Below are 14,567 nucleotides of genomic sequence, written 5' to 3' on the forward strand. Positions count from 1 at the left end.
CAGAATGTTGGGCAACCAATAAGCAGCATCTAAACAAGCTGCACACCACAGAAATGAGTATGATACGAGTACGCTGGTCAGCGGGTGTCACGCTACTGGATAGAATCCGAAATCGTATGTCAGAGGAAGTTTCAAGATTGCCCCGATTGTAGAAAAGGTCAAGGAGAAACGCCCAAGATGGTATGGTTACGTCCAAAGGCGTCATAAGACCATAATATGGTAAAGCAGAAGCATGCCCTAAAACTGTCAACCACTAAACGCAACTCAGGCAGACCACCTACTACCTGGTGGAAGATGGTTGAAAAAGACCTAAAAGAAGCTCATTTAAATAGAGACGTAACGCAACGCTCGTCAGCTCCGTCGAAATATCGGGAGCTCAAAAACAATACAAAAGGTAATCACGGTCTATATCCCGGTCAATAAAGTCTAGTGAAATGGGAACAGGTCTAGCGGGAAGAACAAGTTATTGTCTACGTGACAGCGTGATAAAACGGTGTCCGTCACTTTCAATCCCCCGGTATTAAAAAGTAACGGTTAATTTATCACGCGGATGAAGTCATTCATAGTATTCCATAGTACGCCTGCAGCAGTGCATATGGAGTTATTTCTAGTTGGATTTACATAGATTGATGGGCAAAAAATGTAACACAATAGTACATTTCGATGCTAGTGCGGAAAGTATGTCATAAAGAATGACATTTCCGCACGTGTATCAAACGACGTTTTTTAATACAGTTGCGAAAAAATAAGAAAAACAACAAGTAAGGAATTCGAAACTTTTATATTATTAATTCTGTGACATCATTGACATTGACATTATGAAGAGGTGTTTTTTAGCTGGGTTTTATTATTATTGAACCCACTCCAATGAAAGTTTTTTTTTGAAATGCATAAGACAGAAACAATTGTAAATATAAAACATTGTACTATTATTACCCAAATATCGTTAATTACGATTATTTGTGTATCGTACATTTATAAAAACAATATCGAATGTTGCCTTTGGAAACTTAAAGCAGAAAGAAAAAAACGCCTGTTCTTTGACAGGCGTTCCGTTCCATTCAGACAACTTATTAAGAACGGTTATTCAATATTCAATATAAAAAAATTAGACGTGTTATTTATAATGATGAAGAGGTAAGTAATAAAATATAAAATATGTATATTCTTCGTATTCTTACATTAATAGTAGGTTTTTATGTTGATCACGACGTTTAAAGGAAACTAATATTAACACTCATCGATAAGTAGTCATGAATTGGAACATGAATAAATTTAAAAAAAATTGGAAAAGTAAAAAGCACTAGTTCGCGAAAACCAACTTTCCACACGCTAAACAGCTACATAAAGTAGCACTTTTTGAGCAACTGTATTAAAAAAACATATATAATTTCCGGTTTAACTGATTACGTATTAACCTATATAGCAATATTATTAAATGCATTGATTATAGGTATGCGTTGAGTAGGTACGCGTTAAACGTTTGTTGAGCGAGAGGGTGGTTTTTCAATTAGTCGACAACAATGCACTGGAAAGATTAGTGTAGACCCTACATTCAATATTACCTATTGTTTTTTTATCGTATGTATGTATGTATTTAAATTCTTTATTGTACAAAACACAGAACACAAATATGGCACATAAATAGGCTGCACAAAGGCGAACTTATCCCTTTAAGGGATTTCTTCCAGTTAACCTTTGAGTAGATGAGACAAGCGCTGGTGGCCTAGCAGTAAGAGCGTGCGACTTTCAATCCGGAGGTCGCTTTTCGGTGAAGGAAAACATCGTGAGGAAACCGGACTAATCCTAACAAGGCCTAGTTCCCCCTCTGGGTTGGAAGGACAGATGGCAGTCGCCTTCGTAAAAACTAGTGCCTACGTCAATTCTTAGGATTAGTTGTCAAGCGGACCCCAGGCACCCATGAGCCGTGGCAAAATGCCGGGATAACGCGAGGAAGATGATGAACCTTTGAGTAGATGAGAATTGATGAAGAACGGCAGACAAATATAGCACTGCGTTAACTGCGTACAATAGACGTATCGTCGGTATCGTTCATCGATAGCCGAAAAAAACTTTCATTCAATCAAGTCGTTATGTTTATTGTTATTAGCATGTTATTAGCAGAGCTAAAGAGTTGAGTATATAGTAGGTAAGTCTTTTGTATACGGTATTTTTTCAATTTGTATGACGTAACATAAAAATGTGGAAATATACGCAATAAGATAGATAGATAGATAAATGAATAAGCCTATATAACATTTTATTATGCTTGATACTCAATATACCGGCAGCCATTACGAGTATATCTACTTATTTAATCAATAAATCGTCGTTATTTTATTAGAACTTCCCTCACAGTTAAGTAATCCAATTTCAAGCAACTTTACAACCAGCTAACTTCACGCCCCTAATAACAAATAGCTACCATTCTTAACTCGGTCCCTCTGACAATTTGTCGGATTTTTCACAATTTGAAGCGGTCCACGAAATAAATGAGAGTGATGTCTTCCCGGGCCGCGGACCCGAGTTGTTCACAAAGTTTATTGGGAGCGTCTGAGACAAACCAGTGGGATTTTCGATTTTTATTGTCTTAAGGTGATTTTATTGGATCTATATTTACTAAACATGCATTAAGTATAAATTATATGTTTATTCCTGTATGAGCTATACACGTTCGTCTTAACACTTTTTTTAACGAACTTATAGTATCCTGGCTTGCATCATGCAGGTAGTTAATGGGCAGGGTAAAAGCCTATTCACATTGAAAAGTCCTAGTATTAGGGAATTCAGAATGTAACGTAAAATATAACTTACGAATGTAATCGTTCCCTCTACGTCACTTACGCAATCTTATTTTGAGATAAAGTTAAACCTAAACCACAGTGACGCGCTTGAAACCAAATCTTTTGTGAATTCAAGGAGCCAGGTATTCTATTCGCTCACCGACCGCTGCACGCTGGCAAGCATTCGCTTCAGCAAACCAGTATACAAGGTGTGATATCCAACAACTAATTGTTGTTGTGGTTACTTACACTGGTCTGATAGGAACGGTCCTCTGAGCTCGGTGCAAGATGGGAACAAAGGCCAGGACTCCGTCCCACTCGTCACTTGGCACATTAATCTCGCGCAACGGCCCGTCCGTCTGTCACTGCCAGTAATCTAATACGACACGCCGGTTTTTTGTCCCCATATTACTTGCACTTAGTGGATATACGCCTGAAAACGGTCCTTAATCAGTCACCAGATGATGCTGTCTTCTAGAATCAAGCGTGCTGGAGTTACAACGGAATCATTCATTGAATTATGCAATAGGCCTCGTAGTCTTTATGTAAATCACCTAATATTTAGTATACGGTTCATTAGTGAATATATGGCTTTGTTTTAAATATAATATAATAATCGGCCAAGAGCATGTCGGGCCATGGTTTCGTAGTTACTATTCTGTCAAAGTAGGCCAAAAGGGGGCTATTAGTAAGTATCATGTACATTACAAGCTTTGCAGCGCTTTGTACGTCTTTTTACTAAGAAAAGAAGATTTTTTGCAATAACTCAAAAACTACTGGACCGATCATATTCGCTATAGGTTACATTGAAAGTATTTATTAAGATTTTGTTTCACGATTTTTTTTTCATATTTTTTTGGACCCATGGTTCAAAAGTTAAAGGGGGGGACCTATTTTTTTTTCTTTCAGAGCGATTATTTCCGAAAATATTAACTATATCAAAAAATGGTTGTAGAAGACCCTTATTCGTTTTGAAAGACCTATCCAACGATACCCCACACTATTGGGACAAAGCTAAAAAAAAAACTAAAGACATTTGGTATGGTACCTTTAATTTTTTTTTCATTTTTTTTCTCGTTCTATCGCAATGCATGATTTATGTATCCATGCCAAATTGCAGCTTTCTAGCACTAACGATCACGGAGCAAAGTCTCGCACAGATAGACAGACATGGCGAAACTATGAAGGTTTCAAGGTCTGGTGAATACGAAACTCCAAAAATGATTATGATTAGTATGATTGCCTTTGTACTTATTTTTTTTTATTAGCCTACTTTGGTGTCCCACAGCTGGGCAAAGGCCTCCCCTCGTTTTCTCCACTCGACCCTGTCATCGGCATTTTCCCACCATTTGTACTCATAATGATTATAAAATATTTTTCATCCAAATTTAGGTATACTGATTCCTACTATTGAACGAAATATAAATTATAATAACAAAATACTTTCTTACAATGTTTGCTGTAATTTTGTGTTTCGATGTTCGTGTGAATAATTTTTCAAAACCAAACGTAAAACTACGGCCATATTAGTAGGTACGGTACATTTAAATCTTGCATCAAGCATGTTCTCTTCGCAAGTGCGTGCGCTATTGTGTAGGTATAGGTATGCGCTGTGACTTTGAGCAGGATGCAAGTCAAAAACTGGCGTGGTCATAGTTTTTTTATCATATTTAATGTTAGTATGTAATTTAGGATTTCACTTACCACAAATTTGTCGTTGGAAGCGCTCCTGGTAGGCCTTGCACGCGCTGGTGCGGCTGCGCCCGCAGTCGCCAGTGCAAGCAGCATTGCCATGACGGAGATAGCGCGCGCACGCACCCTCATTGTGTTGCAGACTTTCGTCCACTCTAGTGAACATTTCCATTTCAAATTAGCGGCCCACACTGTATTACCATATAAGCTGCTTACCCTTTTAACAGATATCGACTCTCTATGTACATCTTCATTTCTAAGCATAATATCGTACTGATTCGTTTGTGTACATGACTCTCGCCTTAAGTTATTTTGGCATTTGCATTTAGGCGTTATACATCTATCTAAATCAATCAGTTCGTTTTCTAAATTATCAATGGAATGATTTTCGTTTTTACTTTCTATGCTAGTGTCCATCGCATTGTTGGAAGGCTTTGATGTAACAGGCTCCATATTTGGTGAGACGGGATCAAGGGTTTCGGGCGTGCGTTCGGAATTTTGATGAGTGGGACATCGGCCTTGCGCGGCGGGCGACATGGCGGGAGTGGCTGTCAGCTGAGCGTGCTCGCAAACATGCTCGCGAACAAGCGCGATGCGCCGGAGCACGTTATCTGCATGCAGGAAGCATACCGTGTGCTAGATTAATTTCTCTGTACGGGATGCAGGCGTTATCGGCTACGTGGGTGGCGCGGCACTGTTTGTACGCGTTGTGTATTCTTGTATGCACAAGATATCAGTGATTTCTGCAACAAACCAAAGACATTGATTCATTCTATCTGATAAGTTAAGAAAATAAAATATATTAATATTTTTTCCTTTATACTGCGTTGTCACTTCAAGCCAAAGATACTTTACAATGTGGATACGTTGTTATAACAAGCGTGTGTTATTATTATTGCTTTTGTAAAAGCACCCTATATATTCTTGTGAACAACAAAACAACATCTTACTCCAATATATAAGGATAAATTAAAGAACTTTAACTCAGTGAAACGTAAACAAACCATATTCCAGATGACAAGGAAAATTATACACGTAATTAAATCCATTAAATGTGTAATTAGTCACACTCGTTCGGAGATTCCCACACCGCAACCCGCTAGCGCTAGACCAATAAACTAGAGTTCAATTCCCGGGGAAAGTATTTGTGAAGTTTCACACTAAAAATAAAGAGTATCTGGAATGTGGCTGGAATACCAACTTTTTATCGGGAGTTATTTACTTATTTAGGTTCCGAGTTCGATTCCCTTTCGTTTCTAGTTTGGAACAACGATGAAAGTGGTAGGTTGGGCTGAAATTGTGTGTAAGTAACACATAAATAATTATGAATTTTAAATATATAAATGAATGTAATATACAAACATATATTTAATGAGTTTCCGATTGTAAATATAATTTTATTGTTATTAAAACTGTCTGTCTAAAAAAACCCTAAACTTACCATGTGTATTTAGGCAGTGTAGGCTTAATATATTATTTGTACTTCACTAAACAGACGACTTGTAACCATTGTTATCATACATACATCGGGGTTTTCGGTGCGGGAATGTTTGACATTAGCCAAAGAGTAGGTATTGACTTAAAAAACAGAATGTAGTCTTCTAGCAGGGTTCTACCTAATTAATAATTATAGGTAATTAATGGAAAGATTAAATTAAAAATAATATTTTTTATACTGCTAACGCGCAATGAAGCGCAGCATTTTAGGTGTTAAAAGGACCTACCGCGTCCGGGACACTACGCTGCGCTCCAAAACCCGCATTGCTGATGTTGGCAAAAAACCGCCAGGCTCAAATGGGACTGGGCCGGCCACGTCTATCGCATGCATCCGGATGGGTGGGCTTACATAGCCACCAAGTGGATGCCGGTAAAGAAGCGTGGGCGGGGCAGGCCCAGGAGAAGATGGCGAGACGACTTTGACACCTTTACAACTGGCCGAAGGAAGCACAAAATCGGGAGTTATGGAGAACCAGGGGAGAGGCCATTGCCCAGCAGTCGTGGGACACTCAAATAGGCTAAGAAAAAAGAAGTATTTTTTTAAATATATATTTAAACAATCTTTGCTACCATGTGTAACACAGTTTTTTTCACCACACCAACGCTATAAAAATACTAATCTATAACATTACAAATCAAATCTAAATTAACGTTTTTTAATTCTTTCCATTTAAAAGTCAATTCTACTCGCCGACATCAAAAATCTACTCAAAATTTGCATCAAATGATTTTGCCACTCTTGTGGATAAAATCTTTATGAACTTGTGTGGTGAAAATAAAATTGTATCGTAGTGTGTATAAAATTCACAGAGGTCGTTATTCATTAGGCATAATATGATGTTTTTTCAGACTAACCTATCTGTTTATCTCTACTTTTACTCAAATCATTTCCGCACCTAAAACCCAGACGTATGATTGTTATCAATAAAGTTTCATTTTAATTTTAACCTTTCGTATGCCTTGTCCCGTATCCGTCCCAGACAATTTGGACTGTAATTTGTGATTTCAAAATTATTAATTCAGTAGCAATTTTTGACAGGGGTATACGAAGGGTTAATTTTCATTTTCGTACTTCCGCCGAACTTTGATGATAATGCAATTAAATAATATGCTAATATAAAGCTGATCTTATGAATACCTAACAGGTTATGTGGTAACAGGCAACCACATAACGTTTTGGGTTCATTTAAAACGTCTCAAAGAGAAATGTACCTATAGAGATGTACAGCCAAAAATAAAAACTTATAATAAAACGGTTTCTTATGTGTTCAGTTATGCAAATGCATAAAAAAACAATGAACGGGACCAAGCGTTGATAACAGAATAAGATAGATAACCTACATTTTAACAATAGAAGTAAAATATTTAGGCATGCTCGTATTTATCCCTAACGTAACACTTGTTATGTTATGTTGTGCAGTTATGTTGCTTAACATACATAACTATACGTGTAGGTTCTTACCTACGCGTATCAAACATCAAACATTTATTCAGCAAATAGGCCACAGGGGAACTTTTACATGTCAATTTTTACAAACAATAAAATTTACCCAAAATTAAAAAAAAAACAATTACATAAATATAAATGTCAAATTACACAAAAAAAAACTAATAAGTATAGTTATGTTTGTTAAGCAAGGCTTGTTAAAGGATTTTTTATTTTCCTAAATATCATTATTACTGCAATCAACTGCAATTGAAAAGATCCAAGCACTTCTATTATTAATTGAACTAAACTTACTACTAACTTAATTAATTGTTATAAGCGTCACTTCTCAGTCATACTTAACGTTAACAGCAAATTTCAATCCATACTTAATATTATAAATGCGAAATTGTGTCTGTCTATCTGTCTGTCTGTCTGTTACCTCTTCACGCTTAAGAGTCCCCGACAAGCTCGGCCGAATTGCACCTTCCCATCAAACGTAGTTCTGCTCTCATTTCAGGGAAGGATATATATAGAATAATTTTTATCTCCGAAAGCCCGAATTCCGCTCCGAAGCTCCGAATTTTTACCTTAAGGGTGTAAAAAATGGGGTGGAAATTTATAGAGTAAACCAATTTGGGGGTGAAAAAAAGGATGGATTTAAAAGCAGATGTTTAAAAATTAAGGTACCCAAATTACTAATTTCACGCAGACGAAGTCGGGGGCAAAAGCTATTAGTAGGATAATATTTAGAAGTTTAGATAAACACGCTCGCTCAAATGACCAAATGTACATAAAACAAAGCTGTTTTATGTACATTTTTTAACGTAAGCAATCCAACATTAGTGTAAACCTTAACGTGTTATCTTTATAGTAACAAGTGCTTTTTTAATAAACTCTCACCCTAAGAAATGGTTTGAAAAATACGGGAATGCAATAAAAACTCCCACTTGAATTACAACATGTTCTTAAACGGTTTAAAAAAAAACAAGTAGGTACTTATGCTCAAGAGAGAGATAAAGTGACCGTCCTTAAAGAGCAACACCTACAAAAGGATCCTTAACTTACAAGTATGTACATAGTTCGTGACATATCTTATATTAAGAATGAAAACAGGACATCAGTTGACAAGCAAAAAGTTCAGGCGGCGGCAAAATATTGCTTCGCAGAGAAACAGTGCGTAGATAACAGCACAATATTGTAAATACTACCTTATGGTCACTGATAACCCAAAGTAGGTACACATAAATCTTACTTTGTGACAATTTATCATGCTTATCTATTTTCATCCCGAAGCAGGCAGACATATATATATATATATATACATATTAATATATGTTTACCTACCTACACGTAACTTGTTATAATATATTTTCTCTCTACACCGAAAAAAGCCGAGCTCTAAAAACGGAGCCATATTGTATTTCATGTATTGACAGATCGTTATATTGTTAATTAATGTTGTGACATATGGCCGTGACACTCTCATCATACTTATCATGAAGTCATTGTCCAATTAAATTTTGCACTGCACGCCTAATGCATTTAAGAAAATAGTGGATGACGGGAACACCCAATAATTCCGAAAAATGATTTTCCGAATTTCATAAGCACGATTTTCATAATCCCGATTTATTATAAGTACGAAATATCAAAATCACGATTTTTAAAAACACGATGGAAGAAAATCACGAATGTGCTATTTCCGAAAATTTAAAATCCGATTGTCATTTTACCGAAAGCTTAAAGTTCCGATTTAACACTTTTTCGAAAAAATGTTTTTCCGAATTCTGAAATTCCGAAAAACCATTGTCCGATCGGAAATAAGAATTCGGAATTCAGAAATTCGGTCTTTTGTAAGGTCGGCAATATGAAATTCGTGATATTCAAATGAAGACACGTTTCGTTTGAGTAATTCGGTATTCAGAAATTCGGTCTTTTGTAAGGTCAGAAAAATGAAATTCGTGATATTCAAATGAAGACTCACGTTTTAGTAATTATTACGGATGCCTGTCGTGCCGCATCACGTTAAATTCGGCATTCTTAAATTTGGCATAAAATATGTTTGGCATAAAAATTCGGCATAAATAAATTCGGATTTGAAGAAAACGAACTGTTGCCAGATAAGTGGGTTAGGTTAGGTTATAACTGCGACCCCGAAATAAACGAACTCTTGCCAGATGTGAGTTAGGTTAGGTTGGAACTGTGACCCCCAAGTAAACGAACTGTTGCCAGAAGTGGGTTAGGTTAGGTTTGAACTGCGACCCCCAAGAAAACGAACTGTTGTCAGAAGTGGGTTAGGTTAGGTTAGAACTGCGACCCCCAAGAAAACGAACTGTTGCCAGAAAAGTGGATTAGGTTAGATTAGAACTGCGACCCTCAAGAAAACGAACTTTAACAATATATTCGGAATATCGTTATTCGGAAATTTAAAATAGGAATAACGTCAATTCGGAATTATAAAATTCGGAATAATGGTAATTCGGAATTCGTGATTTCAAAAATCGTAAATGTAAAATTCGGCGTTCACTGTCGGAATTGTTATAATCGGAATTATGTGGTTCGGAATTTAAAATTTCGGAATAATGGCAATTCGGAATTCGTGATTTCAAAAATCGTAATTATTAAATTCGGTGTTTGTCACCATCGGAATTATGTGGTTCGGAATTTACAAAATTCGGCTTTTCGGAAATATAAATCTTCGTGATTTTCATCATTCGTAATTACGACAGACGGAATTTTGATAGGTCGAGCATTTAAAAATCGGAATAATATAATTCGGTATTCTGAAATTCGGCGTAACGTTTTTCGGAATTATGTAGTGTACCCGTGGATGACCGCTTCTCTATACAAAGATAGTATGTAACTATTTCCTCTCTGGATATTGACATCACGGAAAATATTTTATCACAATTTGATGTTCAAAAATTCAAAATTCAATATTATTTATTTGGTATCTAGTTGATTTTATACAACATTTGTAGTGGATTGTGTTAGGAGGTACCGCTCCTTCCAAGCGGAGTGTTTCAGGTTTATTTCAATAGATACATTATTATTTTATTAGGTACATGTTGTTATTTTAATTATAACTATTGTTAATTTGTAGATAGACCCGTTTTTAAATGTGATTTAATTCTTAATATGTATGTAACACGTAATCGATAACCTCTAGTAACTTTCAGTGCCACGGAAACGGAACCTCTCAAGTGATAACTGGAACTTATCTAGGTTACTGTCCATTTCATTGTGGGAAGCAGATGGCAGGCTCTACAAATAGCGCTCTTTTTGTAACATAAACAAGATCGAATCTAAAAACCAGAGACTAGAGACAAAATAAATAGAAGAGACTGTTTATATCCTTTTAATTATAATATATTTGATGTACATCGTACAATGTCGGTTGTTAAATCATGTCGATTATATAATTTCTTACAGCCTCCGCTTCAGTTCGGAGTTTAACATAATAGAAACTGAAAACTTACTAGTACGATGCCAGCCATCTGCCTACTTACTAAATCAATGGTGAATAAGGCAGCTTTACTAGCAGCCTTTATAATTTACTAAGTCTCTGATCAAATCTAAAGACCAATCGCCGCTTTGAGCTGAAAATTTACAAGTGGTCTAAATAGAACTTGGGATTAATGAACACGAGCCTGCGTAATTATAATTAGAGCCACCATATGACCGGCACCGTCCGCAAATAAATCATAATTCACTTATGAGCAAAGAAAAGGGTCAGTTACTCAGTTAGGAAACCGGTACATACATCAACTAGACCAAAAATAGGGCTCGTTAAGAGAATAAAATAAGTGGAAAACTATTTCAAAGACAATTATTGCCCGCAACATACTTACGGCGTAAATATTTGGCTGTCGTATTTTCGCTAACATGACGAAAGTGAAGCACTTTCGTTTGGGACATTAAATTATATATTCTGTGACATTTAGGTTAACTGGAGATCCCTTAAGGGGATAAGTTTGCCTTTGTACACATTTACTGAATTCTCTCTGTGTTATGTAGGTACTTACTTGTTTTGTGCAATAAAGTGTTAACTATACTATTACATTAAGGAGAACAATAGCAATATTTAGAAAATGGGTCTATGTGCATTGCAATTGCAACTCGCAGCAATAAGTAACTTACGATCCAATTCGAGTTTTAGTTATTAGATCTGATTCCGATACGATACTGATCTGTCATTGTCAAAAGTGACGTATTTGGTTGAAGAAATATCACTTTTCTATAACAGATCAGTAACGTGAGTTTACGATTTACGCTATGCACTATTACGAGTAAGTAGTGCATTATTTTGACTATTCATTAAAAGTAATAAATAGTCAAAAGTTCATTACTTTTATAACGCTCTACTGATAAATTTTCTGTGATAAGACATGTTAGGGCGACTTTACACAGACAGTCGATCACCTCGGCCGACAGCGTGTACCCGCCCTAATAAACCAGCGCATTTCGAAATAATGCCTATTATTAATATGTGATGTGGATAATAACCGTCGAGATTTGAGTGGTTAGGGGATTGTGCTGTGTCCTGTAGCGTATGGGGACTAGTCCCTTGTATAGTGTACGCATAATAAGATTTACATATCTACATAAATATAAGCAAAACTTTGTAATTTATGCAATAACTACCATGGGTATAGGTACCTAGTACCTAGGTCCTATGTACCCGTCAGAGGTTCGAATCCCGGTAAGGGCAAAAAAGAATAAGTATTCAAGATAAATAAATACATAGAAAACATTTAGGACTATTATAAAATATTTCTGATCACGACACGTTTTATATTTGTCCTTTCCGGGATTCGAACCTCTGACGACCAGCTTAGAGCTTAGTAGACAGGGTCACTGTCACTACCTACAAAGTAGGGCACAGCGATGTTCAATAATAGGTATAATAGAGTCAAATTTTTAAGTGTTATTATAAGTACAATATGCCATTAAATTATTTAAATTATTAGCGTAATATATTTTTGTATATAATACGCTACTCAAAAATATAATATAGAGATAGATATATGATAATAGTTGTTGACAACTCTTATCATTAAAATAACCAGAACCCAGGTATTGTTGATCATGTTAATAGGGTAAATATTTTGGCAGTTGACTCTACATTTTTGCGTAACGAAGTTGAAAAAGTAAATAAACCTTAATCCAACAAGTTAACATTGAGTGTAGGGTAATTAACTTTAACAAACCTATTTACTTTAATGGTATTCCAACAGCAAAACGTTGCAGACAAGCGTAAATTACACCAACAAGAACTGGCTGCATACTTACACTATCTTAATTCTCAATCCGCTACGAAATCGCACCAAAGAAAATCATGAAAACAAAACAAGTCTCCCTTCAGAGCTTCCTGCGATAGAGCGGGACAACACGAAACTGAAAGCACTGCTCTACAAACAACTTTTCAGAATTCACAGTGTCCTAACTTCAACTGAAATGTTCTTAGCGGTTAATTCGGTTCCGAACTACGAAAGAAATAACAGTACAATTGGAAATGACACTGGCACTTAAGAAGTTGAGTATGTTAAGAAAAAAAAAATGTTTTATGTGAGAGTTTCGTGAATGAAAATTAAACAGACGAGTGTCGCCCGCCCGACAGACGCGCGTTCGGCAACCGCGCTCTAACTACTAAACTTCGGGTGAACGGAACGTAGGAACAGTGGACTTTTAGTGCATGCGCCGGCTGGGTGCGTGTGCGTACGTCTGTGTGTAGCCGGTGCGGTGGTGTGCGTGCTGCTTGGCGCTTTGTGGGTTATTATTGTCCACGCACAATGAAGTGTGTATACAAGGATGTTGTACATGAAACAATTTCTTGTGATTAAGGTTAGGGTGAAAGTAAATAAAAAAAATAAAACAATCTTGCGATGCAACATACAGTAGCGGAAAATAATGTACATATCATATTTTTTCAGGTACATTTGCATAATATTTTTGATAATTTTTCACAAACGGCTCCAGTGATTTCGATGAAATTTACAATATAGGGGCGTATGAAAACGACAATTTGATCAAATTAGTGTTCATATTTAAAATAATTCTTTTGCCTGAGTTTTCGCGATAGCCCGGTGCGTATTAATTTGTAAAGTAATAATTCGATATAATTTTTAAACCAGAGGCTAACGAGGCCGAAAAACTGGTTCATCTAGGTTTTATTGTTGGTAAGATTCACTTCACTTTTGAGTGTTTTCAAATAAGAAATTCAATATTTATAACATATATGAATTGGTGTGAAGTCCCCAATCCGCATTGTGCTAACGTGGCTGGCTACCTTTGTCACGTTCAGTGGGACGTAAGTTTATATATATGGTCGTGATGATACAATAATTGTTTAATACATGATATAAAAGTCTAATTTCACGAAATTTCGAATGAATGCCCACAAAAAATGGCAGTATAATAGATTCAATGCCGCTACTGTATGGGTATAATTTGCGTAATAATGAGTATTATGTATGTCACGTTAGTTTGTTTACACTGATTATAGGGTATCTATCCAGCATGTAATTTAGTATAAATAGTCTATAAATTGTATATACAGATGTAAATCACAATGAAAAAATCAACGATGATCAAACTCTGGTCACCGTGGGTGGGCGTGTGTAATAATGTGGTACGTCCCACAATAAAAAAGGAAAAATATATTAACATTTTAGTATAAATAGGTTTTAGAAATACGAATAATAGGTTGGCTGGACACCTTAATGAGCTTATGACTCTATCTATTTTGAAAACCCAGGTAGCAGTTGCTTAGCCTGGTGGCTGCCAAGAAGCTGATAGTGCTGGGTTCGAATCCCGATAAGGTAATATAGTATAATGTCCATTTACTCTGACATTTTCCTAATGCCAACAACTCTTTAGTATATTTTACCATATTAGATTATGCAGCACAAATATGTGGGTTAATACGGCCATGTGTTGCTGGCATTAATATAATAGCAAATTATTTTTTATATTTAAATCATTAATAACTGAAACATTTAGGTACTATGTTGATCGTATATGATCGTGTTAATTAAATGCAACAATGACATTTTTTTTGTAATAAAAAATCTCATAACAAGACGAACGGAACTTCATATTAAGCGGTAAAATACATCCGCAGCAAAGTGCCGGCCTACCTATAGTACCTATATAGTTCCCGTCCA

The 14,567-nt window shown here is 36.0% G+C and overlaps 1 protein-coding gene across 2 annotated transcripts in view; it reads right to left on the bottom strand.

Annotated features, from left to right (window-relative positions):
- Nucleotides 1-13,040, bottom strand: part of LOC134746178 (matrix metalloproteinase-2) — a 218,673-nt gene extending 205,633 nt beyond the window's left edge. The window contains exons 1-2 of one of the 2 annotated variants that reach the window (XM_063680494.1): nucleotides 12,694-13,040; nucleotides 4,488-5,218 (exon numbers count right to left, since the gene is read on the bottom strand). In XM_063680494.1, the coding sequence (XP_063536564.1) occupies nucleotides 4,488-5,012 (525 nt within the window). In that variant the 5' untranslated portion in view covers nucleotides 5,013-5,218; nucleotides 12,694-13,040. Of the gene's footprint in view, nucleotides 1-4,487; nucleotides 5,219-12,611 lie in introns of both variants that reach the window. The other variant, XM_063680495.1, reaches the window with a different exon arrangement.
- Nucleotides 13,041-14,567: the final 1,527 nt, after the last annotated feature.

Source organism: Cydia strobilella, chromosome 12 (genome assembly GCF_947568885.1).
Source record: "Cydia strobilella chromosome 12, ilCydStro3.1, whole genome shotgun sequence".
In the NCBI taxonomy this organism is placed as follows: Eukaryota; Metazoa; Arthropoda; class Insecta; order Lepidoptera; family Tortricidae; genus Cydia; species Cydia strobilella.